This window comes from Zootoca vivipara, chromosome 2 (assembly GCF_963506605.1).
Source record: "Zootoca vivipara chromosome 2, rZooViv1.1, whole genome shotgun sequence".
Lineage (NCBI taxonomy): Eukaryota > Metazoa > Chordata > Lepidosauria > Squamata > Lacertidae > Zootoca > Zootoca vivipara.
Window position 1 is genome coordinate 47,942,223 of NC_083277.1, and position 27,779 is coordinate 47,970,001.

The 27,779-nt window shown below is 40.9% G+C and overlaps 1 protein-coding gene across 1 annotated transcript in view; it reads right to left on the reverse strand.

The window, feature by feature from the left end:
- Nucleotides 1-27,779, reverse strand: part of SYN2 (synapsin II) — a 152,167-nt gene that overhangs the window by 14,290 nt on the left and 110,098 nt on the right. The window contains exons 6-10 of the mRNA XM_035106223.2: nucleotides 22,496-22,558; nucleotides 20,090-20,232; nucleotides 13,341-13,415; nucleotides 7,881-7,983; nucleotides 6,047-6,196 (exon numbers count right to left, since the gene is read on the reverse strand). Of these exons, the coding sequence (XP_034962114.1) occupies nucleotides 6,047-6,196; nucleotides 7,881-7,983; nucleotides 13,341-13,415; nucleotides 20,090-20,232; nucleotides 22,496-22,558 (534 nt within the window). The remainder of the gene's footprint in view (nucleotides 1-6,046; nucleotides 6,197-7,880; nucleotides 7,984-13,340; nucleotides 13,416-20,089; nucleotides 20,233-22,495; nucleotides 22,559-27,779) is intronic.

The following is a 27,779-nucleotide window of genomic DNA, read 5'->3' on the forward strand; positions in this document are numbered from 1 at the left end:
GAGCAAACTTAGTTGGTCTCTAAGGTGCTCCTGGACAATTTTTTTTTATTTGTTCATCTGTATGTTATTTATTTATTAAACTTCTATACCATCCTTCATCCGAGGATCACAGGACAGATTACAATATTTAAAAACAGCAAAATACACACCATAGTAACAAACAGAAACAACAACTCCGCCACATTTTAAAAGGCCGGAGGTTGTTTAATTAGCCAAAGGTTTGGGAAAGAGGAATGTTTTCTTTTGGCACTTAAAAGATATGTACTGTAATGAAGGCGCCAAGCAGGCCTCCCTGGGGAGAACACTCCACAAGCGGGGAGCCACCGCAGAAAAGACCCGTTGTCATTTTGCTGTCCTCCTGAAGAGGAGGCACATGAAGAATGATTACTACTTGAATGAATTTTTTGATTTTGTTTTGACTACGGCAGAACAACATGGCTACCTACCTGCAGGGTCAGGGTTCATTCATATGGGGAAAGGCAGTCCTTGACGTATTACGGTCCTGAGCTGTTTAAGGCTTTATAGGTCAAAACTAGCAGAAACTAACTGGCAGCCTGTGCAGCTGGGCCAGAAATGGCATTAAATGCTCAAACCATCTTGCTCCAGTGAGCACCTGGCCACTTGAATACTAGTATCATGTGTACAGTGGTACCTTGGTTCTCGAACCTAATCCATTATGGGAGTCCGTTCAACTCCCGAAACCATTCAAAAACCAAGGCTTGGCTTCCGATTGGCTGCAGGAGCTTCCTGCACTCAAGCGGAAGCCGTGTCGGATGTTCGGCTTCTGAAAAACGTTCGCAAACCAAGGTACCACTGTATCTGATACCAGTATTATGTGTAATGGGAAATCATTGGTTATTATTAGCATCTTCCAGTCTTCTGTCTTTCTGCTCAGCAGTTCTCTTCGAAGCAGAAGAGCCCCGTTAGAATTTCCCTGTGCCTTTCCTATGTGTTATACCTATGACAAACTTAGTTGGTCTCTAAGGTGCTACTGGAAGGATTTTTCTTTTTCTTTCCTTGGGGTGTTTTTGGTATTGGCAACATAGAGGTTACAGAGATTATGTCTTTAAAAGGGTCTCATGGTCTGCATGCATGTTGCAGAGGATAAATGTCCATTTACAAGATTATTGTTATATGGTTTCTTTTAAACAGTAAAGAAACAGATCTCCTAGTTCTTGAGAAGTGCTTTTCATTATTCATAAAGTTCAGCTGCAAACAAGCAAAATGAAAAAGCAAAGCAAAAAAAACAGTCCCCCAGGAACTAAGCTATATATCTTGCTGTCATGTAACAACAGCTCCATCTGCTGGTGCACAGAGTCAGCAGGTGTGCTTGCAATAACCATGTCTCTAAATCTCCTGTATCCCACTGTCGGCACCTGCAGTGTGTGAGAGTGTGAGTGTGTGTGTGTGTGTGTGAGAGAGAGAGAGAGAGAGAGAGAGAGAGAGAGAGTATGCTGGATTCCCTCAGTCTAGTTGTTTTGAGACTGTCGTCATTCACTCTCCACAAGCAGGTGGCCCTAAACTAAAACAACCCAGTACCTCCTACACTGGAAATAGAAGGCATCGCCCTTGCACATCTTTCCCCAACACTATGCAAAGGGCAACTGGCATGTATGAAGTGGCACTTTACAAACCTATTCTGATGTGGAAGTATGGAGAAGCCAGGAAAAATAAAACCCAGTTTGGAAGTAATTGGTGCAATCTCTGGAACACACCATATCTTCTGTCTTTTATTGTAAACCTTTTGCAATATTTTCAATGCAGCTGTCACTATCCCTTTCCTCACTATGAAAATGGGAATGAGACTTTTGGGTCAGCCGCTGTGACTCCTTTGGGATGCCATGGAAGAGCAATGATCCTTGGACTACAAAACTCTCAAATGTAGGTGTTTGGTCAGGGGGAAATCTCACTACTAGGCTTGAAGCAGCACACAAAAAACAGAGAGGCTTCCTGCTTGCATGGAGGCATTATTATTTCTTGTTCTAGTTCCAGCATCCTAATGACAGGCTCTGAGACCTTGGCAGAGGAGCTCAGACAAATGACAAATACAAGAGCAAAATTGTTCCGTAGACAATTAGGACACGATCTATTTTCTTACAAATTCTAAGCATAGTTAATAAAACCCAGTGCATAGGTTGGCTTATGCAAATGTTTACGGTCAGGATCCCAGACAGACACAAACAGCTCAGTTTGATCAGTCACTGTTTATGATTTCATTGATTCAGCTTAGATCAGTTGAGCAGTTTAACAACACCATAGACACTGGATAATGGCCCATAAGCATTCCATCAAAGCTGGCAAAATAAGCAGAAACAAAATTTTCTTTCTGGCTCATTCAATTTGGAAATGTATTCTATAGCCCTCAATAAACTAGTTCAATGTGCTAAAACTTGCCCCTAAAAACAGAATGTAAGGACTCTTGTTCAAAACAGGATTTCCACGAGATGGCGCTAAAATCTGAAGTTTCTTAAAACAAAGGGTGTTTTCAGAAATGAAACTCAGGATAGTTTTTAGCTTGGAGGCTTCTCCTACCAGTACAAGAGGACAGGTTTTCTTCTCAGAATGGTGATGGGGCTGATACGCCACCTGCCTGAACTGCAGTTGATGACTAGGATATCAGGAAGCTACAGGGTTGTAGGCAACAGATTGCCACTAAACTGTGTTCTTGTTAGTGCTGAGAGCTGATTGATACAATGAAAAAGCTACATGGATACACAGGTTAAAAATGAAAGAGATGCTTTTGAATGAGAACTTGAGCCCCTGAGGGCTTTGGCTTTCAAATTGTGTAACCTGAAATCCCACAAAACAGAATTCATGCTTAAAGTACTAAAGAGTATGATCGTAGAATCATAGGAATGCAGAGTTGGAAGGTACCCTGGGGATCATCTAGTCCAACCCCCAGCGATGCAGGGAATCCTGCCCACAACCATTACTGGGTGGGCTTGAACCAGCAACCTTCTGGTTAACAGCCAGATGCACTGACCCAGTGTGCCAGTAGTGACAGATTGATGTACTATAGCATATTTAAGGGCTACTCCATCCTCAGTTGCATTATAAAGTACTAAAAGAATGCACCAAAATCTATTAGCTTGCATTATGCTCTTAGGAAAAATAATAGTTAACCCTCACAATCACTTAAGAGTATCTATATAATTTTAGAACCCTTAAAAGAAATTCAGAATCTGCTGTTGACCTCCATTTACTTTCATGTACTGAAAATCTGAAAATGAAATTCTTTAGATGAATATCAGCATTGTACAACAGGGCAGGAATTTGCCTCCTTAAGAATTAAAAATAGTTTTAATTCCCACCCATCCTCTTTTTTCTACTTGCAGAGGAATTATAAATGTGCTGATCTTTTTGTCTGCTGATCTTCTCTGGAAAATGATCTCATCTTCAACAACAATAATGAGTAACTATTTACATAGGATAGCATAGTTTGATCTAAATGTGAAAAATGTTTTTATAGCAGAAAGTAATTTCTCTATTTTGGTTTATGTGGCTATTCTTTTAAAGCCGCTTTACAATGAAGTTTAGTCACTGTATGTGGTTAGATGGGACTGAAATAATTTTGTGTTGTCTTTCAAGTGGCACAGTACAAAACAGAAGCATTACCACTTGGTTCTGTGGAATTGCATTCTTTTTTACTTCTTTACTCGGAGAACATGACAAAATTTTAAACAAAAACCAGTCACTATCCTCCAAGAACAGGCCGATTTGAGGTGCACCACAAACTTAGTGCTTAACTGCTGTGGGCCCCTTTTCAGAATATAGTTTTTTTGCTTGCTTGTTTATCTTTGAAACTTGCATCACAACACTTCAGTCCAATTACTGCCATTTAGCAGCTACCATAAGCACAATTTATTTTTCCATTGCTTCTTTGAACACACACTTATGTTCACAGGACTATGGTCTACAGTTGAATCACTCTGCACTAGGGTGGTATCTTCCAGGAGTTAATTCTCTTTCAAATTTATCCCCATCCTCCAGACCTGATCACCATGAGAGGTGATGACTAACATGAGGAAGTAATGAAAAGGACACTGATTGATTGATTTATGGTATGTGGTCATCAGTTGCTTGCATATTCTGAAATGTCACAGCAACAATATGGCAAAGTGATAGCTTTACCTTTTCTGGTTCAACCTAAGCTAGCCTTAGGAATCAATATGCTGTGATCCCAAATGTCCCTGTGATACCCCAAAACAGTCAATGGCTGAAATCAAAGCAAAATAAGACACAAAAACACAGACTATTGCTCATTGTCTCAAATGACGTTCTGAATCACAACCAGGAGCAAGAGTGAACAGAGTCCCTTCATATTAGATGTGCTTGGTGAAATGAAATGCATGCAAAACAGACAGATTCAGATGGACAACAGCAAAAACATCAAACCAAAGTCAGTAGCTAAACTTTTTATTTCGGTTCAGTAGTAAACTAAACCTGATGGGAGGTTCTGTCAGGACCAGTCTCCATGGCACATTTACAAAATATGAAGACCACAGGAAACAGCCTCTGCATGGTAGCCATAGAAGACTAGCTATATGGAACACTTCCATCATGTAGAGTTTCTATAGCAGTGGGCAACCATGGAATGGCTAACAATGGCATGGGAACTTTCTAGATGACAGGGGCAATCCATGCAGTGAATCACTGCATATTGAAATTCTTCCAGTAGTTTTCACATGACAAGCGTAACATGAGGAAAGGTCCTTAAAGTCTGAGCAGGAAACAAAACTCATCTATTGGGCTTCCCCCCAAGAGAAAATATTTGACTATTAGCATACTAGATTCACTTCCACAATCTAAGAACAGATCTCAGATGGAGTATGTCACAGGTGCAAAAAGAAACTGTGGACAGCTAGGAGCTCTTTCTTTTTCTTTTGACCTCAGAGTAAATGACCACTAACTATGAATACTATGCTGGTTATAAACTCATCTGATCAGACTCTGCTGCTTTTACCCTTTGCTGCAGTTTCCTTTGGCTCTAGAACAGGGGTCCCCAGACTTACCCGGCTTTGGGCCAGTGCCCGCTGCGCCAATTGCGTGGCAGGCCGGAAGGCAGGGGAGTGTGAGCGCAGTGGACCGGAGGGTGGGGGAGTGCGCGCCAGTGCGCATGCACACACATACTTACTGGCGCGGTGGCGCGCTTCCAGGTCGGAAAAAATGCCGAAAATCATTTGTGTGCATGCGTATGGGCCTCCCCCCGACCCGGAAGTGCACCGGAAATGACCTCTTCTGGGTCAGGAGAGGCCCATACGTATGCGCACAAACGATTTTTGGTGCTTTTTTCCGAACTGGAAATGCGCCGTCGTGCTGCGCGCCGTAAGAGCAGGCGGCGGCAGCGGGCGGCGGGGGTCGTCGTGGGGCGGATTGGGAGGCCAATTGGGCCGCATCTGGCCCACGGGCCATAGTTTGGGGACCCCTGCTCTAGAATTACTGAGCCTATTGCTTTCCATAAAGTTTGCAAACTACTTGAGTGGCTTCTGGAGGCTGATTTGATTGCATAGTTGTCTTGAGAATATTTTTAGTTGCTAAGTTACATTGTTGTTATATGTTTATTTACAATTTTATAGTATTTTATAGCATTTTGACAGCCTTGAGCTTGGGAAAGATAGCATATAAACATTTTAAAGAAATAAAATAAAAGTAAAACCAGCATGGCCACATAACCATGGATGCACAGAGCCCTCTGTACCAGCCTTGATGATTACTTAAAGAGCTGAATGAAAACAAAGCACATTGGAGCAAACTGCAGTCAAGACTGTTGATTCAGCTTATCCCACTGTAACACATTCAGAAACCTACCTTTAATGTCATTTATATGCCCAAAGTAATGTCATTACTTTATTGATGAGCTCTTGTTTGGATATTTTAAGTATAGTATATGATGCTTGAAATTATGTTCTAAGGAAGCACGAAAATCACACTCCATTTTTACTATCCACTTCCTTTTAATAACAACAGCTCAACGCGTCCTGAATCATCATGACATTTATCTACTGAAATCCTGCATGTGTTTATGAAGAGTGTCTGCATTCCTTACTTGTGGCTGCTGAGTGGCAGTTGGTTTCTGAGGAGATGGTATAGGTGTTTTAGACAACATTTGGTTCATTCTGCTCACAACCAGCTCAGTAATAAGCTGTTTGTCTTCAACCTGATGCTCACCAATCAAAGGCATTGCACAATCCATAACCTAGATGAAACAAAAGCTGATTAGGCAGTGAAATATCATTTTTGTAATTTGTTTATGCTACATTACATTTTGTAATATGTTTATGTTAGAGACCATTGTTGTTATCCATATTGTGCTGTGGATGATTGTAAATAAATTGAGTATTTTGATATATGCTGTGAGCCACCCAGAGTGGCTGCGGAAACCCAGCCAGATGGGCAGGGTATCATTATCATTGTTGTTGTTATTAATAATAAAAAATTAAAATTCTCTATGTCCAAATCTCAGTTTTGTTCATCAGGAAAGGTGAGGAGATTTGTGGAAGTCACTCAATTTTTCTTTTGTAACATGGGAAGGAAACTAAGCCAAAGTATAATTTTAAAAAGCATCTTGCAAGAAAAACTGGATGGGTGGTTTCAACTGGTCCTTGGCAGAATATGTGGTATGGCTCCTTGATGTGGTATGGTTGTGATATGATGTGGCATCAGACAACTTAAGTCACCCAAAACTCCCAATGACCACTTCCGGTGGCTTCATGTAGATGTTAAATAGCACTAGGGACAGCATTGTATCCTGCGACACCCTACCCCACGACACCCAGGGGCTCTGAGACAATAATCCAATGCTATCCAATGAAACCAATCCTGGAGGGAGAACTGGAGGGAGAACACAGCCCCTGTTTCACATTTCACAGAGCTGATAAAGGAAGATATCATGGTCAATGGCATTAAAAGCTGTTGAGAGATCAAGTACAGTAATAATGATATGGTCACTCTCCCCTGTCCTCTTGATCTGGGTGACCAAGGTTGATTCAGTCCCACCCATAACAAAGCCTGAACCCTGACTGTGATGGGCCTTAAGACTATGTAAACCACATCATTAAAATAAAAGCTTGGGCACTAAGAACTGCTAGCAACATTCTGCTGATGGAATATGGCTTTTCTGGCCTCTTGTTCCTGCTACAGCCCAAGCGCCTATTGAAAAAACTGGTCCTGAGAGTTGGGAGAAACTTGGGAATGGCGTGCAGCATCGGGAGGAGACCTGTGAAAATCTACTCATGTGAGTAAAGTGTCCTTCTGCTTCCACTAGACACCTTTGGACCCAAGCCAAAGTCTGCATCCTTGGGCAGATGGACTTACCAAACTTCAAAATCATCCTAGTCTGTTTGCTAAGTAATCCAAAGTGGTGTGTGCTTTGCATGAATTAAAGAACATTTGTTTATCCCACAAACTTCAGGGACAGACATTTGATTGTTCAGTAGCATACAATAGTATGTTTTATCTAATTATAATGCAGGATACTTTTTTAAAGGGGGGAGGGAGAATATTACTGTATCCTTATTTTCCCTTTTTATATAAAGATGTATTTTGGGAGAAAAGGTTACCTATAAATATTGCACTAAAGCAGTAGCGGTGTGTTCACTTAAATGGAAAGCAGAAGGATTAGGGAAATACAATACAAGTATTTTGATCCTAGCAAGCTCATGAAACAGTTGTGTTTCCCCACAAGCAGTGCTATTTACTGCAATATGCAAAAAAAGGCAAGTGGAACCTTTAGGAGCAGAGGTTTTCCTTATTATCTTACAGCAGCAGCAGCAGCAGCAGCAGCAGCAGCAGCAGCAGCAACAACAACAACAACAACAACAACAACAACAACAACAACAACAACAACAACAGTGTTGGCAGAGGAAAAGCATATACCACACCTCGAAAATATAATCCTTCCCATCCTTGCCGTGAACTGCTTTGACAGCACATATGTCCAAACCTCCAAACATCTCTGAACAGCTGTCAATCCAGAACTTGTACCTGGAATGTGAAAAGAAGCTCACTTTAGCCAAAAGCGTGATCTTGTCACAATAGTGATCTAGCTATATTAGTTTGAATTTAGATTGTAACCATGCCTTGGTGCTAATACAAATCATCATATTAGCTCTTATAGAACCTTCTCCAAATATTTCTGATGATCAAATTGATCATTAAGGGAGATTGTTGCATAAGTGAACCAGATCTGAGACACTCATCTGATATCTTGTGCTTCTGAGTTTCCCTCACCCCGGCAAGTTCACTTATCCTAATGCCCTCAGTTCATTGTCAGTCTTTCTTTTAGTGGGACTGTAACATAAAGCAATTATATTTCAAACCATAAAAGTAGAACATGTGCAAACAGCAAAACATGGTCATTTCTAACATATCAGCACATGAACCTGTAATTAGCACTGACTGAAGGTCCCTGGTGCATGTACATGTGGTCAAACAGGTGTTTGACTGCAAAACATGGTAAGCAGCCTGAAAATTGGTTGTGATGCTAAACCTGCTTGATTGGAAGTCAGACTTACCAAAATCAACCAGATGTGCCCCTAAAAAAAGAATATAAAGCTCGGATATTCCATCAAAAGACCAACTATAGCAAGAAATGCTGGACAGAATTAATTACTGCAGCAAAATCAAAAAACCAGTCCTTATTTTGGAGACTGGTCTCTCCCGGCTCGCATAGTGGCACATCCCCCCTGTCCCCTTTCATTCCACCTAATCGTTGGGTCACCCATTTCCAATCCATGTATGAGGATGTCGAGTCTCCCACTGAGGACCTTAAATTGGAAGAGCTGGACAAATGGCCTGAAGTTACCGAAATTGAAGTGAAAACATATATAAATCAATTGAAAACTGCCAAAGCACCAGGCCCCAATGGCATCCTCCCTGAAATGTTAAAATCTGGACTGGTGGGCTCCTTTCTTTGCCACCCTTTTCACACATATAGACGACACTGGCCGTATCCCAAGGGACTAGGGCACAGCCATAGTGGTGCCATTTTACAAGAGGGGTAATAGAGAGGATCCATCAAACTATAGGCCGATCAGCCTACTTAGCGTGGTCAGCAAGCTGTATGCGAAGCATTTACTCCTAAAATTCCAAGAGTGGATAGAAAATGAAAACATCTTAGCTATAGAACAGGCAGGCTTCAGATCCGGCAGATCCACAACTGATCATTGCTTAACATTACAACACCTAATAGAAAAGTACAACTCAGGGGGGCAGGCCTCACTCTACGCCGCCTTTGTGGATTTTAAAGCAGCCTTCGATACTGTCCCTAGAACAAGACTATGGGACAGACTTCGTGCCACTACTATTGACAGAAGGCTTCTATTCCTAATAATGGCAACGCACTCAAATACGGCCCTAAGAGTCAGATGCAGTCGTCTAGGGCATCTAACAGATTCCATCAGAACCTTCAGGGGTGTCAGGCAGGGGTGCCTTTTGGCCCCCTTATTATTTAATTTCTATCTAAATAATCTGGTGGACACACTCAACAGCCCTGACTTTCACCCCCCGAAGATTGCAAACCGGCACATTTCGGTTCTTCTATATGCCGATGATGCCATAATTCTCTCTAGAACCCCCATAGGGCTAAGAAGAGCCTTAAGGAAACTAGCAGCCTACTGCGATATGGAACGCCTCATAATAAACTACCAGAAGACAAAGATCTTAGCCTTCGGGAAGAAACCAAGGACCAGAAATTGGGAGCTCCAAGGTCATAAGATACAACAAGTCTCAAGTTACAAGTATTTGGGGATGGTGGTCCAATCCTCAGGATCAAACAAAATCCATATAACATCTTCAGGGAGCGCCGGAAAAAGATCTGCAAATTCAATCCTCAACTTCTACAGATCAAAAGGAGGCTTTTACGTCCCTGCGGCCTTAAAACTATACAGGGCCAAAACATTGTCCCAGCTCACCTATGGAATCTTCTTGGGCCCACCTTCCCCTTCCTTCATCTTACTTGAGAGAGTCCAATCAAAATTTCTCAGAGCCCTACTGCAGGTTCCCAGGTGTGTCCCAAATGCCTGGGTAAGACTAGAAACAGGGCAAATGAGGGTTGAGGCTCATATCAGACTGACCTCAATTTATAAATGGCTGACCCTACAATCACACCCTCGAGGTCTGGCCCCTCTGATCCTTCGAGACCAATTTCAGTCCAGCTGGCAGTTTGAGGTCCAGGCCACTCTCCAGAAACTGGGCTTCTCACCTCAAGCCCTATTGGCCATGGGCATAGACCAAGCGAAATCTGAGGTCAGACAAAGAATTGTGGACACGGAGAGACAGCTGGACAGCATGAGGTCCCCGGATTTCAATATAGTTGAAAACAAGAAATACGCCGCTGCCCCGGCAGCGTATCTCTTTTATCTTGAATCCAGAAACCCAAGAAGAGCCTTCACACTCGCCCGAAGCTCGGCATTGCCCTCGCCAGTGCTGCTAGGCTCATTCGGAAAGATCCCATATGAGCAGAGACTCTGCTCCTGCCCGTTGGGGGAAGTAGGCAGCCCTGAACATCTTTTTTTTAGATGCCCTCTGTTCGATAAGGTACGTAGAGATACCATCGCCCCCATTCTGGAGAGCCTGGCCGACCTCCCAGATAAGGCCAAACTAAAGGCCCTACTATTAGGAAAGGAGCAAAAGTTAACTCGGGTGGTAGCCAGATTCTGCACCCAGATCTGCAGGACCAGTCTTCCCCCCCAGAACAAGACAGCCATTGGAATAGTAAACGCGGGATTGGACTGTGGGAAGTAGTTCCTTCGCTCGGGCACGAAACTGAGAACTTTGAGCAGCACCAGGGGAAAGGCCAGCTGGACCCGCCTTCTGGAAACATAGCCGCTTCAAACTTATAGACTCTTATATCCACCCCGAATGACAACCCCCATAGCCCTGTAAAGCATTTTTATTTTAATAGCTGGTATACGACCGTAATAAAGCTTGATTGATTGATTGAACCAGATGTGCTTTGAACTGAATACCCTTAAAGGACAGCCAAGGAAGTGTCCTCCAGATGTTGTTCAACTATTGCTCCCATCAGCCTCAGTCAACATGGCCAATGGTCAGGGATTATGGGAACGGTTGTTCAACAACATCCGCAGAGCACCACACTGGTTATCCTGCTATCTATAGTTGTTACTGGGACGCAGGTGGCGCTGTGGGTTAAACCACAGAGCCTAGGGCTTGCCTATCAGAAGGTTGGCGGTTCGAATCCCCAGGATGGGGTGAGCTCCCATTGCTCTGTCCCAGCTCCTGCCAACCTAGCAGTTCAAAAGCACGTCAAAGTGCAAGTAGATAAATAGGTACCGCTCTGGCAGGAAGGTAAACAGCGTTTCCGTGTGCTGCTCTTGTTCGCCAGAAGCGGCTCAGTCATGCTGGCCACATCACCTGGAAGCTGTACAGCGGCTCCCTCGACCAATAAAGCGAGATGAACGCCGCAACCCCAGAGTTGGTCATGACTGGACCTAATGGTCAGGGGTCCCTTTACCTTTATAGTTGTTACTAATTGAAATCTGCTCCAGTAGAATGGTTTCTCTTTAAATAAAAAAGCTAAGTGCAGACATTTGCAAAAATGTTCTGAACAATTATTGATGAAATCCTGTGGAATGAAAGGAGTGGCTTATTTCTCGTATGACTTCATTTCTGAAGTTGCTTTTTGGATGCATGTCAAATTCAACATCTGTAGAAGTGCTGACCGTCATAACCGGCTTTATTTGTTTATAAGCCATTCTTGCTGTAAAGTGCTATAGTCTCTTGAATCTAGGAGAAGTGTTGTTTCTTTTAATGGTAAATCTGGAGAAAAACCAAACCAAACAAAGGAACCTTATTTTGAAAGGCTATTCCTATGAAACCAAAGAAACACTCAGAAGATCTTATTGAAGTCAGTTTTCATATACAATGCATAAAGCTGAAAAAATAGCCGCATATGGAAACAAATATTGAGAACGGAAGGCTTGCCTTGAACCTAAGGGCTGCTCAGTAAAAACATGTATGCATGGTGGTGTTGTTTTTAGGAGTCCGGCATGTGACAGATGCAATCTAATGCAGATCCAAAGCATACAATTTCTAACATACACCACAGGGGCCACTTCCAATTTTTTCCACTTTGGCAAAAGGGTACTTCTCCTTTGCTCTCACACTCTAGGGCCAAACTACAGTTTATAATTTTCCTGCTGGTGGTGGAAAGCAGCTGGTAGGCGGCAGAAATGAAGTTGAGAGAAGAAATGGCTGGGGAGAACGGGATTCAACAGCCTCTTCTCCTGATTTTCAGTTAAAAATATAAATTGGGAAACTGTATCTTTGTAACATCTAGTTTGACCCTCTGAAAAGGGGTAGGAATAAATTGGTCATCATTTCCCATAATAACCTTCAAGATGTGGAATTATAATCTTCTCACTTTACTGTTTTCTGGAAGCTATGTCTTATTGCCTCTTTCCACCTTTCAGGATATGATGTGCATCTCACTTATCTTTGTCATCTCAACAATTGAATTGACTGGGTTATAGTTTACAAGCTCAGATATGAAATTTTAAAGTTTACTTTAATAAAGTCATGCATGAAAACTCTCTTGTTTTTGGCCTCGGAGCATAGAACACCTACTGTTATAAGCTGTTAACATGAACTAGCTGTTCTAAATGTTCGGGTTTCTTTTGTCAGAGCTAATAATCTAGTATCTTGAAGTCCTGAAACATTGTGACCTGAATAGGATTCCCTCCCCCCCCACCCCGAGCTTAACAATGGGGTGCGTGGGCAGCAGAATTTTCAACCTTTTCTGCAGAAGATCTCAAAAGGCACACTTATGTGCACATAGCTTATACACATGAATGTCAGGAAGGCCAGCAGGACACATGAAGTTGAGACTCGTTCCATTACCCTCTTTCTCCAGTCATACATTTTATGTGTACAGAATGACTGAAGAGGGCCAAGGTGCATGGAGTAGGGGGGAAATATTAACATTATTGGTATCAAGTTGATGTTGATTTTAAACAGTTAATCAATGTTTTAAAAAGAATTTTTCAATGTTTTCCATGCAAGTAAGAATATAAATGGCAATGGAAAGCAAAAGCTGAAAGAGAAGGATAGAAACTCTTGGATAATGAATTTTCAGAGCATCTATTAAAGGGCTAGTTTCTCCTTTAAATGTCTGCTCTCCATCCACTCAAACTTTGAGCAGATGCAATGTTAGCAAAAGTTTGCTGGTGCTGCACATGACAACAACCACAACACTCCTAATAATTTCAGCTGTTTTCCTTCTTATTTATTATTATTATTATTATTATTATTATTATTATTATTATTATTATTATTTCAATTAGGCACATCCATGATTTCTTATTGCATCAAGACTCATCTACCTATCTGACATGGCAATTTGTTCCAACATTGCAGATCCAGTGTTTGTCTTCCAGTTTCCAGATATTGAAGTCCTCCTGTGGAGAAATATAAATATTTTAGCAAGCAGCACACCAACCTCTTTGTTCTTATCATTAGCTTATTAGTTGGTAACTTTTGGATTTTTTAAAAAAAGAAAAAGCATGCCAAGGAACTTACAAAAAGATTAAAATGAAACAAACATTATATTCAACTACTTCCCCAAATAAATGCATTTAAATTTGATGTGTACAGGAAAGAAGACACTCATGAAAATAAATGTTATTTGTGTACTGAACCAACCCATAGCTATCTTTCCTGACTCAGATAAGTTATATTTTTTAAAAAAGAATAAAATTATGAATTTGAACTTAGCGCAGCTGAGCTAAAAGTGAGAACTTCTCTGCTGTATGCAGAATAGTAACATGGGCTTGACCCATAATTTGTGTTCTGTAACAACAATAATGTGACTTTATGCAGAGGTTTACTATTCATCATCACACTGTGAGGTCTGAATCTATAGAACAGATTATAATTTAGAACAGTGTGTTTTTCCGTATTAATACAGTACATAAATTTATGCCTTTAGTATATTGGCTTTGGAGAAAGACAAGGTAATATGAGAAAATCCAACATGAGTGCAATTTTGTTCCTACTGTGTTTGTTTCCTTTTCACCCCATGGTGTTTCCTTGAAACAGCAATGCATTTATATTCATATCCATATGTAGGAATCTCTAAACATTTGCAGGAGTTGTGGTATTTGGATTGACCCCTACTATATCCTAGTTATCTGATAATTGGCATATAATAAGTCACCTATAATGTGAGTTCTCTACCCACTACAACATAACACCACAGAAGATTACAACAGTAGATATTTTGATAGTAGAGTTAAAACTCTAAAATAGCTTATATTTCCTGTGGCGGCTCTTCAATATTCTGTGCTTGTGTTAAAACCACACTCACAAACGAAAACCAGCTGTGGAATATCAAGCTATTGACTAAATATATCTGAACATGTGAAGCGTAATAAAAGTTTCATGTTGATTTTGAGCCAATGGACCACGTTCATTTTCTACTCTGATTAAACTGTGAAAGTCAAAGCAAATTGTCTCTAAGGGCTCATCCTCACTGCTGCTGGCCCCATGCTTAAAAAGCACGTGTCCAAGAGGTTTTCCACATGTCTCATGCTTCCTAGGCATTTCTGATTCAGCATTAAAGATTGGGTTTCCCTGGGATGAAGTGGAAGCGTGGACAAACCCTCAGTTTGTAACATTCTGCTAGACAACCCCCTTCCCTTGATAAATTATAACTGAAGATAATGTACAAGTATGAAATGGAAATACTAACTACACAACAACTTCTTACAAAAATATGTTTAAATCTACCATTGTATTGGAGGCCACGGTTTGTAGAACTTGGACAATTGCTGTAGAACTTGGACAATTTTAACAGTGGGTATATTGTTTAGAAGAAAACATTATATGGTCCTAAGAACCATCAGTTTTGAATCACTACAGTATATGGTATTGTAATGGCATGTGGTGGCTACGACGCCAGGCTTCCAACTGTCTTTAAACAGTTTATTAAGTGCAAACTATGTACAGTGCTGAGCTACCAAAAACATGTCCATGTTAGTCACTCGCAGAATCCAGGAGTGCCCCTCTCTTGCTCCTCCCCCAGCATAGGAACTTGGAGACCCCCAAGCACCTCCTCCCCTCTTTGTGCTTGACCCCGCAACGTGGCTGGGGGAGAGAAAGTAATGTCTCCCTCTTGGAGCTCTCCTGGCTAAATTGGTGCCGGGGCTCCTGTCCAGCATCCCTGACCCCTCTCTCTTCTGAGCTGACCATTTCCTCTTCCTCCTCATTAGACGTCTCGCTGCTTCCTCGGCTGGAAGAGGTGGTGGAGGAAAGGAGGGGCTGGGGATCCCTGTAACCTGATCTGCCTTCCCTCTCCTCCGGTGGACCCCCTGGGAGTTCCCTGACAGGTATTATTGGCTCTTGATCCATTTCTGAGCACAACTGAAAGTGTTGGTATTAACCTTAAAAATCCCACACAGCTTAGACATTGGCAGCTAAAGGGCAACCCACGTGAGTTCTTCTGATCTTTTGAGAGCATCTTCAGAGGTCCTTCTATACGTACCCTTGCGTTTTGAGGAGAGGTCAGTTGCACCCAATCCCTGGAACGTTTCCAAGAAAATGGCAATGACTGTTACGTCTTTTATTGCTATTCTTGTTATTAACCTGGACTGAATCTCCCTACTTCACTTGCAACTCACACAAGATCCCAAAGCTACATTTACACAAGCCATACTGGCCTGTTTTGTGTATCATGATAAACCAAATGATTGCCGTATGCCATAAGCCCAGGCTCTGTGCAAGCGAATCACAGCCACTTTGCTCCTTTGTGTACTGAGGTAAGCCAGGTTTTGGCTTAAGTGTGTCATCCGAGACCAGGCTTATGGTTTAACTCTCCAGAGTAACCTTGAGCTCTACAAAAGTTTGTGCTCTTGTTTACGTATTGTAGTTTGTTCAGGAGATCTAAACCATGGCTCCAGGTTCAGATGGCATGCTAAGTCAAAGCATGTCTATGCAGTGCAGCAGCAGACTGACCAGAGAGGGACAAAGTAGCCATGCTCTCCTTTACAGGAGCTTGCATGTCCACAGCAAGCCATGGTCTGGCTTACTGTGGCATGAGAACTGGACAACTGTGTTCCACATTTGCTGCATAATTTTAAAAGGATAAGGCATGGAGGTCGATATAATTAAAATTTAGCAGCAGGGCTGTAGATTTCCAGGGCACTTATTAGTGGCGGAGAAATTCTTATCAACGTTCTTAATGCTTTTGTACCCAGCTACTCTTACAAGGATCCATAGCTAGGAAATTCTTCTCTTCCCACGGCTTCCTGCTTGCTCATCTTTGTGTTTGGACAGGACGAGTGAGCTCCTTCCTCCCTATTTCAACCAAACATTCTAAAACATGTTGCAAAAATAACAGAAAATAACATGGATGTCTAAAATGATCACTATGAATGGGAGTGGTATCGAAAAGTGAGACGAACAGCTTTTACAGATGTGCATCAAAGCTGCGCAACAGAAGGATGAGGGGAGTCAAATGCAGCTGGGCTAACAGACATGACATAAACATTCAACACACTTAGGAACTTGCTGAAATGAAAACAAGGAATAAAACAGAAATGGGAAACAAACTGAATTATGTACTCATTGCAGCTAAGACAATGAATGCAATAAAAACGTTGAGAACTGAATTGACTGCCTGCGCTAAACAGACCGTGGAAATAGAGCATGTGATTTATTCCACAACGTGTTACTATAATAATAGAAAGAGACTGCAAAGCGTGGAATGGAATGAAATGGTACGGTCCAAATGGAATGACAGTAATGGGTACACACTCCAGATCGTTTAATGTAGATTAGTTACTCCTTCAGTATCCTTTAACAACTCTCTCAAGGTCTATATACAATAAAGACCTTGTTCCAAAGTTCACAGGAAACATAATCTTTATGATGCTGCTTCATTTTCAATTATACTGCTACAGGAAGCAGGCACATCTAAACATACACATTAGCCTTGTAGCCCCTGCCTTGCCATATAACTTCTCGGGGGCAGCAGGGAGGTTCCAATTTATCATGCAGTTCACTGCATCTACAGGAGTTTTGCAGACAAGGAAATTACCCTAATCCCAGTCACCGGCAGGGAGGAGAACCTGCTGGATCCCAGCATAAGATTTCCTGGGCAGAAAAGCCAATTTGGGCAAAATTCAGCAACAAACCTAAATGAGACATCTTCCGGGTTTGACCCAACTATGGCAGTGACTGTGGCCCCTCCGGATGTTGTTGGACTTAAAACTCCATTAGCCTCAGTTCCATGGTCAATGGTCAATGATGTGGGGAGCTGTAGTCCAGAAACATCTCAAGAACCACAGGTTTCTCATGGATCAATTTTTGTATCTATATTCTCTCACAATAAGAAGATTTCTGAAGGAAGGTTTTCTGAAAATCTGAGTTTTTACAAGAAAAGCATGGTGTTTAGTAAATGAATCTGTCAATCTGTTTTGCGAAAAATTCGTCTTGCGAATCGCGGTTTCCCATAGGAATGCATTGAAATTTCTTTTTTTGCCCATAGGAACGCATTAATTAAATTTCAATGCATTCCTATGGGAAACCACGATTTGCAAGATGATTTTTTCGCAAAACGAATTCGTCTTGCGAGTCACCATCAGATCGCAAGACGCATTCGTCTTGCGAAAAATTCGTCTTGCAGGGCATTCGTCTTGCGAGGTACCACTGTACTGGAATATCTGCATCCATTCTTGGCTACAAGATGGCCTGCCCCACTCCCTTGTCTCAGAAGATCTCCTCAATGGGAGCTTCTGTTGGCAACTGGCAACAGCCAGCTAGGGAAGATTCGCCTTTCTCGAGAGCTGAGCAAGATCCTGTTAACTGGCATCATTCTTGCCTTGTTGGTCCTGAGTGGGCTCTGCCCTCTGTTAGGCAGTGGTCAAAGTGTGACACCATGGAAGACACCAAGATGAGAGTAGGAATGCTGCCTGAATAAACTGGCACTATATCAACGTCAGGTTATTTCTGTTCCTGAAACTATTCCTGAATGTACCGTATATAGTATTGTGAGACTCTTTTGCAAGCCATTCTGACAGCTTCTTGGGGCTGGGAAAAGGGACATAATATTCTAAATAATTCAGCAGCTACCTAAATTTAACTAAAGCTTAAAGGTTAAATAAAGGTGTTTTTCCCTCCCTGATTGGCCCTGGCTTCTTCCTGAAGAGGACCTAACCTTTTGCTGCCTGCTCTACTCTTATGCAGACCCTGGCCAACAAATGTACAGCATCCCCCCACTTACATACGGGCAACATTCCAGAACCTCCACACATAAGTGAAATTGTGTCTGGCCTGTCCCGAGCTTCCCTGCTTCCCTGAAGGGAGCCAGTGCATCTGATGGTAGCAGCTGGCCATGGAGGGTGAGGGTTGAGAAGCGCGCCCAGCGGAACCAGTGCCAGATGGGGTGTGTGGATGCACAGTGGAGGTGGGGGAAGGCACCTCCCGCCCGGCTGGTTAGCTGAAAGCCGCCGTTCCTCATGAGGGAAGCATCCCCGAGCGAGGGAAGACCAGTCCATTTATTTATTTATTTCACGATGACCTGTGTAAACGTGGTTGCACAAAAATGGGATGTTCATAAGTGGGGGTGGGGTACCTATATTGTGACACCTAAAAGACTAATGAGGGGCTCATCTTCCAGCGTCATAACTTTTATATGCCTCTTGTCTTTGTCCATGGAGTTTTCTTGGCAAAATACTGGAGTGGTTTGCCAAACAACAACAAAAAGACTAATGATATTTGTCACGGCGTTGTCACATAACATGCAACCCTTACATTACCCTTTTTAAACATGCATATATATGACAACTGAGAATCACATATCATGCCTCTGATGAAATGGGCTTTCATCATGCCCTAATAAAATCTGTTAGCCTTTAAAGTGCCACTAGAGCCCCTGTTTCCTTTCACCCTGAGCATTATTTTTTATGATTATTTAATAATGCATATACCATCTAGTGCCCAAATAGGTTTCCAAACATTCTACAAGTATATAAACCAGTTACGTGAGCATTAAAATACAAGCAACCATAATTAAAATACCCAATAAAACAATCCCATTAAAACACACAGTAATGAAAGCTGGAGACTTGGGTCGAGAGATCAAGGGAATGCCTGTGTAAACAGGTGTGCCATCAAAAGCCAGAAGAATGCCAATGAGGACAGCCCTTCTCCTATTACAGCAGGGAGTGCATTCCATAACATCAGTGCCATCAGTGGAAAAACCCACCTTTGTGTCATCACAAGCCAACAACAACCAGGCACTTATTGGTAGGTATTCAGTGCTTCGAAATTGCTTCTATACTGGCTAAAGACAAAAATAAGAACTATGGACTGAATTTATGAGTTATGTTTCCTAAATCACTTGGCAGTGGGTCATTTTGTAATAAATATATTATGTAACATCACCTTACACAAAGTAGAGAATTAGACACATTGCCTTTGGATTAACAAGGAGTTCTGCATAGTCTTGCAGAGTTTTTCATCAACGGCCTGGTTGTCAATCTAACTTCTTACATATTTGGTTTTTCTTCAAAGGCCTTATGGCAAGCAGTTTGAAAAGTGTGCATTTTAATTTTCAGAACAGATAACTGTTCTGGGTAACCTTTCAATGTGATTCATAGATAATAATTTGCTTGTCTGTTAAGGAAAAAAATATTGAAAAGAGAGTTGTTTTTCCCCCACCCACCTTTAGGATTTTGTGGTTATTTTGAAATATGGAAAATGACTCTAGGGCAATTTCCAGTGGATGTTTCTTCAAGCGATCCCTGTCTTTTTAAATTGCAGAATCTGTCTGTTTTGTTTTTTATGTTCAGGAATTATATAAAGTTTTGATTGCATTCTACTGCACGTCACTTTAAAAGATGAATTATTCTAATCTGTTCACTGAATTTCTTAATATCCTTTTTTTAAAAAATCCCCATTATTTTACTCACTGATTCACAGTATTACTGATGCACTGTAGATTCCACATTAGGATAATGGTGAACTTTCATGCAAGGCCATAAAGTCTGGTTGTTACCTGCTTTGCAGCTGATGGAACTGAAAATGACAAACAAACAAACAAACAAACAAACAAACCAGAATGTTTGCTCACATGTATGCTTTGTAGTTGTTGCCTATCTTTTGGATCCTGATGTCATATTTGGAGTCTATGTAGGGTTCAGTGGTGGCATAGGTCTGAGTGAGTGCTACGACACTGGCTATATCCTGAAAATCATAGTGGTTGTCTACCTTGACCTGTTATTAGCCATAGATTTATAGCACAGGGAGACAAAAAAGAATAAGATTAGAACTGTTAGGTTTACTTATAAATGAAATTCTACTTCTTGAACTTACTTAACAAGTTTATACTGTATTATTTTTTTGCTAAACATTTCCCCTTATACTTAGCGAAATCTAACATGCAAATGTACAAAACATATCCAAATTCAGTCCCCACCCCCCATATTTATTCCCAGGACAGGAAATGATGTTTGGAAAATGCCCAGATTTCAGTGGATTCCTTGAAATCAGTTCTGTATATTGCTGTTCATTGTCACCCACTCAACTCCAACCTTAAATTGGTGTCCCTGCAAAGCAAGCATCTTTATATGAGGGGCAACCGCACTTCTATACAACAAGGAAATAAGTTGAGACAGAGAATGACATCATTGAACACCCCTACTTATTATGGATTTATTCATCTATATAAATATCTACAACACATTTCCCCTCTAATATGTCTTTATGCAGACAATTAATTTCTAGCAATGCTTTATTGTAAAACTGACCCAGCAGTATCAATGAAGGGTATAGAAGCACATGTTTACAGACAATCTGAAAATACAATAAAGAATTGGGACCTCTCTGTAAGGAAACAAGTGGTGGTATTTAGGACAGATAGCAATGTTTCAAATTCAAGAATAAATAAAATATTTTAAAAAACAGAGGAATGGTATAAAAGTAGATTTATAGAATTATATTATCTTTTTACATATATATTTTACATATAAAATTTTGCATATAAAATATTGACTTCTCCAGCTTACTTTCCCTTCAACAATAGAATACAATGAAGTCTTTCACTATGCACTTTAGTGGATCTCAGCATAGGGGAAGATGAGATTTCAAATTCTTTTGTGGAAGATGTTTGGATATAGACTTAAAAACGGAACAAAAGCAAATGTAAAATGCTTGTTCTCTAAATGTTAAAAGGTTAGGTTTAGAAGGATGTTTAATCAGTATAGTACGCTATTAGTTCATCAGAGTATATTCTAATCCAATTAAGTGAGAGAGCTTGGATTTCACTAAATCATTTAGCTTCTCTTCAAAAGGTTCAATAGACTAGTGCCAAGATCTTTTGTCACTTGTGATGCTACCTCCCATAGTAAATACTTCACTCTGAAGGATGTGTACATATTTGATTGAAGAAGTTGGCCTTTAGAATGGAAAATGCTGAGTAGATAGTGAATGCCAGATGTAAAAATATGATACTGAAAAGACAGGCTCTGTGGGAGTAGGCATCTAATAAAATGAAGAGAGTAGTTCATGTACTAGTTTTAGGGCTTATAATACTAAAATGATAGATTTTTACAAAATCAGAAACTTCTCCATCTTTGATTAAAACCTGAGCCAAAGAAGAATTCTTGTCCAAGTCCTTTATCACCCACCCACTTCAATCCCAAATACCCACCTTTCTTTTCCTTTAAACCACCTGAAGAGTATGTCTAGCAGCAGCAAACAGCTGGGGGGGGGGGAGAAAGTTAGAAAATCTGTCCCTCCCTCCTGTCTTTGGCATCTGCTATGTTGCTTCAGTGGCCTCATCCCCTGGGAATTTAGTTTTTCAAAGGCTACTACAATATCTGTAGGCTGTGTGGGAGTGGGTAACTAATAAAATGAAGAGAGTAGCTCATGTACTAGTTTTAGGGCATATCTAGGGACCTATCTAGGGACCTTGTGTCCTCTTACCAGAGAAGGGATGCAGCACGTCCCCCTTTTCCTCTTCCTGAATCTGTTTGGTGCTGCAAGACTTCCAGCCAGGTAAGTGGGGTTTAAATGGAAGGACACAGGAGGTGAAGGACTAGGGAAACGGGATGGAAGATGTAGTGATTGAATGGATGGGAGGGTGTAAGTCCAGTTCATTATAGAACTATTAAAAGGTTAAATAATATAAAACAGAGGACAAATATCACGGGTGCACAGTATTTCTGGCAGAGGTAATTTGTCAATTTTTAGTTAAGAACAGTTCTAACTCTTTGAAGCATCTTTCAATTTGAAAAGCACCGACTTTTACAAGAGGATTATATGCTCAGGGGATTTATGCATATGCATAAAATTAAGCAAATACATACGGATGGACTTCTAAGCATGTGCCTCAAAATGGATTTGCATAATTACTGCCCTGAAGTTTTAGCTGCTTCCATTATAGACTTTGGTGCCTGCAGTGTTTACCTAGCAATTTTTTTTAAAAAAAAAAGTAGTTCCACCATTTCCCCTCAAGATAGATAAATAGCACCTGCACCTTTCCCATGCCCGAATGAGCGTGTCCAATCTTCACAACAACAGGAAATGTTGGCAATGTTAGCTGAGGGCAAGAAAGAAAGAAACACAAGTTTAGAAACGGTTGCGTAAGCAATGAACATTTCATTATCAAGATCATATTTCTCTGTTAGAAATGATTCATTAGAAAGTTTGGCAGATGGGATTCAGCTTGTCTTGAATGTCTGTATGTGGCAAATTGGTACAGGCAAGCTGTCTTCATTACTATGGCGCAGAGCTCCCACACTTGCCTTTTGTTTTATATAATGCAAGGAATATGTCTTCCAGGCCATAATTTCTCTCTCTTTAACATAAAAGCACTGAGTTCAGATATTTCCTACTTTTGCTCAGACAATGGGTTTTTTTTGTTTTTTTTTACAGATCCTTGCTGCAGAATAATAATTTATCCATAAGATGTACGGTACATTTTCACAACATGTACATGGCGTTCTCTAGCAGAAAGTGCAAGAAGGGCCAAGCCATTCCCTGATAATAAAAGGGATGGCATATTTTTTTACTGAATACAGTACATGTTTAACTTTCTTCAATTTGTAAATTCTCAAGTGGGTAGCAATAATAAAATAAAGCCATCAATCAATTCCCACTTGCAGCAGCCTCCTGAGACCCTGAGAGAAGGCAGAAGACTGGAGCTCCTTGCTTCCATTGTGATGATGGTAGTTCACGGCAGCATTTTCTAGTGCCTGTGGTTAGCTGGGAGTTCTTGGATTGGTGGCCCCTGGCCAGTTCCCAATATTGTTGCTTGCTGTCACACAGCCTGTGTGCTATTTCTTACCGGTACTTGTTTATATTTTTAATCAACAATTTAATTGCATTCAGGTATGGACAGCATACTTATGCACAAGCAGGAGATACAATTAAACAATTCTATTTATTAGGTTCCACAAAATGCAATCAAAATGGCTGCCATAGCATAGCACAACATGGCTGCTATGGAAGACATGGCAAAACAAAAAATTAGCAACAGCACAGGCACCCCCGATTGTGTGTGTCGGTGGAGCACACATAAACCCATAAGAAATTCCAATTATTAAACTTGTGAAGCAGTCTGATTTCCAACTCCATTTGGGCTAATCATTCTTGAACAATACAAAATGAATTAAACAATACAGAATGAATTAAACAAATTCACTAACTGTGTTTTGGCTAAATTTGTTCATTTCAATAGGAGTCAGTCATGAAATATATCCATGCAGCCAACAATATCTACTGCATGATCTACCACAACCTGGCACTTAGATCCATATTTCAAACTCTTCACAAAGCAAGCAATGTTATCTCCTACTTGCAAAGAAAGTAACTTGCTTAAAATTGCCAAGCAGCAATTGAAAACAACCTTTTCTGATACTTCATTCTGTCAAGTGTTTGATTTGTTGGACTGCTTCACCTTTAAATATTGTAGTTAGCACTAAAAAAGTTTGTTTCTTCAAATTATATTTTTATAAATAAACAGATATCCTCAGCAGATTTATGTCTCATGTGTACTATAACACTTCTGAATGTCCTTATTTTTGACTTAATTGCGTTTTCATCATTTTAATGGTTGTAAACTCTCATTTTATGCCTCTCTAGATAAAGTGCGCTTCCCAACCTATAATTCACATTACAAGGTTATCATCATTAATACGTACAGAGTTAGTGTAAATTACTTTTGTCCTTTATCTGTGAGGTTCACATAGCTGAACAAAGCTGGGAAATATAAAATAATAGTGAATTTACATGCATAGGCATGTCTTTATGGAAATCGCCCCCCACCCCCATCCCGGTCACAACGAAATAAATTGAGGAACTGCAACCTCCCACAGAAGACTCAATAGAGCATGGATTTTCTCCCTCTTCCCACACATGGCCAAAACATGTGCAATGTATCATGCCATTAGAAGTATTGGGAGATCTATACACAAATGCCAGGTTCTAGGACATGAACAGCTTTTACAGAGGTGAGAGGGATATGTAGACAGAGATATGAGAGGCGCACACAGCCTCAGTTCCTTCCAATGTCTCAATGGGTGGCATTGACTTATGCGTAGTGGGTGGGTTGGTTCTAACAGGGTTCTATTGAGACTATGGGAATTCACTGCATATGGGAAGAGCACCTGTGGTAGACTGGGTTGTATCCTCTGTAAATATTCCCATATTGCAGCTTTTAATTCTACCATTATTGAAAAACTGCAGCTGCAAATTTTGCAAATTTCTTCCCACCCAGCCCCTTGTCCAAATTGTAAATTTGTTCCTGGGACTCTCATTACTCACCAAGAGGATCACATTAGCATTAACATTAGGTGGAAAATGTATCACTATGGAATAATAACCGAGGAGCATCCACATGACATTCAGTGGCTAGTCTAACAAAGTAACTCAATGAAGACTTCTCAGTAAGTTTAGCCGTCATGCAATAAGAGGCGAGATGCTCTTGTAGACCAGGAACTGGTTAAGCAACAAGAAGCAGAGAGTAGGAATAAATGGACAGAGTGCAATGAAGTTAGAATTTTGCACTGACGTCTGTGGCTCATGGTTGCTGTGATCTTGGAGATGTGGTGGGTGAAAGATATTGTATCAATGTATTACACCCTGCAAAATGAAGGGTGGTTGTTAACATGAAGAACACCTAAAGATTCCTAAATACCAGACTGAAAAGTGTTTTGTCTGAAATCTGGATTTCTTACAAATGAAAGGCTTTATTGATTATTGTTAAGCACTACTGTCAAGAAGTAAATTACGATGTGCTACACCTTAGGGCACTTTCACAGTGGGAGTTTGCTCATGTTTGGCATGGAATTAAATGAGCATAATACCTTCTAAAAATACTTTGGCAGACTGTTTACCTATCCCACGTATTCAAAGTCTAACAAGTTTTCTTCAGTGTGCAGCTATAATTTTCAAGGGCAAAGCATTTGAAGGACTTAAGCTGAGATGCAACTCACACTTACTTGGGAGTATGTCCCAGTGAACTCAGTGGGGCTTACTTCCAAACAGAGATGTATGGGATCAGGTTGTTTATCTTGAAATTGCTAAACTCTGCAATGCAAATATTGCAGCATACATAACAGTGGTAAACTATGACTGATATCCTGTTAGAAAGCGCCTCTGGCTTTTAAATTTTTTTTTAATGTATTAGGCTGTGTCCAGACAGTGGCATTATCTTGTAAACAGGTCAATTATATCCAATTTTTCTCTGTGTGTGATTGGCACACTAGTTTCCTCAGTCATATTCATTGCTATTCTACTGCTTACTGTCCACACCAATGAGAAGAGCTTGGCAGAAAATATATCAGGTGCTGGAGTTTGTTTGTTTTTTGTCCCTACCAATAATTACTCTTCCTTTCTCCCCTAATCAGCTTTTAGAATTAAAATGCAGTTTACTTGTACTTTTAATTAGTGTAAAAAAGTAAGAACAGAAAGGGATATGTTTTTTTTGCGGGGGGGACGGGACATATGATGATGCAAAGGCAAATGGTTATTAGTCTTCATGGCTTTACTTCAAAAATCAACATGATCCTTTTCATTAAAATAGTCTTCCCAGTGGGAACTATTTCCCATCGCTGTCTAAAGCAACTAAAGAATACAAATATTTCCACACTACTCTCAATGGCTTTTATATCTCATAATCTGCTCTTGAAGACTTAACATCTGTGTGATTTTTAAAATCAGGTAAGACTTTGGTTAAGTGAGCTTTACTTGCTAGTCTGAAAAGAAAGACATGTGAACATAATCAAGATATATCTGGGTCCCTCGTACATCAACTCTAATATCCTCTGCTTGATATACCCATCTAAGGAAGTCACAGACCAGCTCTTATGTTTCAAAGCAAAAACTATCATTCCTTAATCTTTAGATATATTACTGAACAGCATATAAAGGGAAAAGGTCATTGCAAAGGCAATCTTGATGTTAAATCGGGTCCTCCCTACAAGAGAAGGCAAGCGTTGCAGTAGGACCTGGCAATCAGACCTAGGTGTTGGGGCGGGGCATTGGAGCAGCCACAACACCCTATTGGTGGGCCCTCTGACGGGGAGCAATTGGGCTATGGGCATGCCAGTCAAATAGTCAGAGGGACCATTACTTAACTGTTGCACATGACTCTCGAGATCCTCTTCTTGGGTCGCAGTGCATCGGAACACCCGCCCACCTCTCCCTAATATTAAGGCTTGTGCTTGACCTTGCTATGCCGTTGTGTGTTGCCTGTTTTGAAGCAGGGGCATGGTAGGAATTTCCCCCACTTGGCTGATTGGCTGTTGCCACTTGGGTTTCGCCTGTCACGTAGCAAATTGTCACAACTTGTAAGGTTGCTGGATAGGCTCTGGTTCATGCTGATAGGGGTGGCAGGATTCCTAGCCATCCCTGTCCACGGGTATTCCTGTAAAAGGAATCCTAGGACTCATGGTTGGTCTTCCCCGAGTGGGGTTGTGCCCTGATCCAGAGTTCAGGGCACATCTGGGGGAACTCGGGCTAGGCGCTAGTCAGGCTCCCGTCCCAGGTGTTCACCTGGCTGACCCATGGTGCCGCCTAGAGTCAGCGCTACCCTAGGTGGCCTTTGGAACCACTCACTTGATTTGTAATCAAAAAGTTGTGGCTTAAATTCTGCCAAAAACCAAACCAAAAATTGAGTCCTGTCTGAATTTATTTCTAGGCCAGGTTAAAGGGTCTCCACATGCAAAAGCTTTAGATCAGAAGGCTTGTGTACATGTGAAGCAGTTGCTAAGGGATGCCCCTACTGCAGGAGTAGTCAGACTTACGGCTTGTGTTTTACTATGATCCCAGGATCTATGTGCAAAAGACATAGTTAGAACTGAAGAACATGGAACAGAATGCCTAGGAAATTTCCAAGACTAGGAAATTATTTTCAGTCCCAGAACTGAAGGAAGATCACAGTCTTTTCACAAATGTCCACTCCGGGTTAGTTATTTTCATTCTAATAGCGTAATTTAGATAGAAAAGTCATTTTGTAGCTTTTACTGTGAAATAACGGTAATTCAGAGTCAAAAACTCTTGCAGATCTATTGCAAATCACCCAGAGATATACCAATAGATTTCATTCTATCTAGATTTCATTCTATCTTCTGTCTACTCTTGTTATGGTGGCTTTAGTCTTCTTGCTCAAATAATAGATTAAAATATACAGACAACTGGATATTTTACATCTCTATCAGCTTCCTCACTTTGACATTAGCATTCCATGACATTTCAGAGGCCGAACTTTTCAATTGCACACAGAATTCTCACTATTAGGGGTTTATGATTGCATGTGG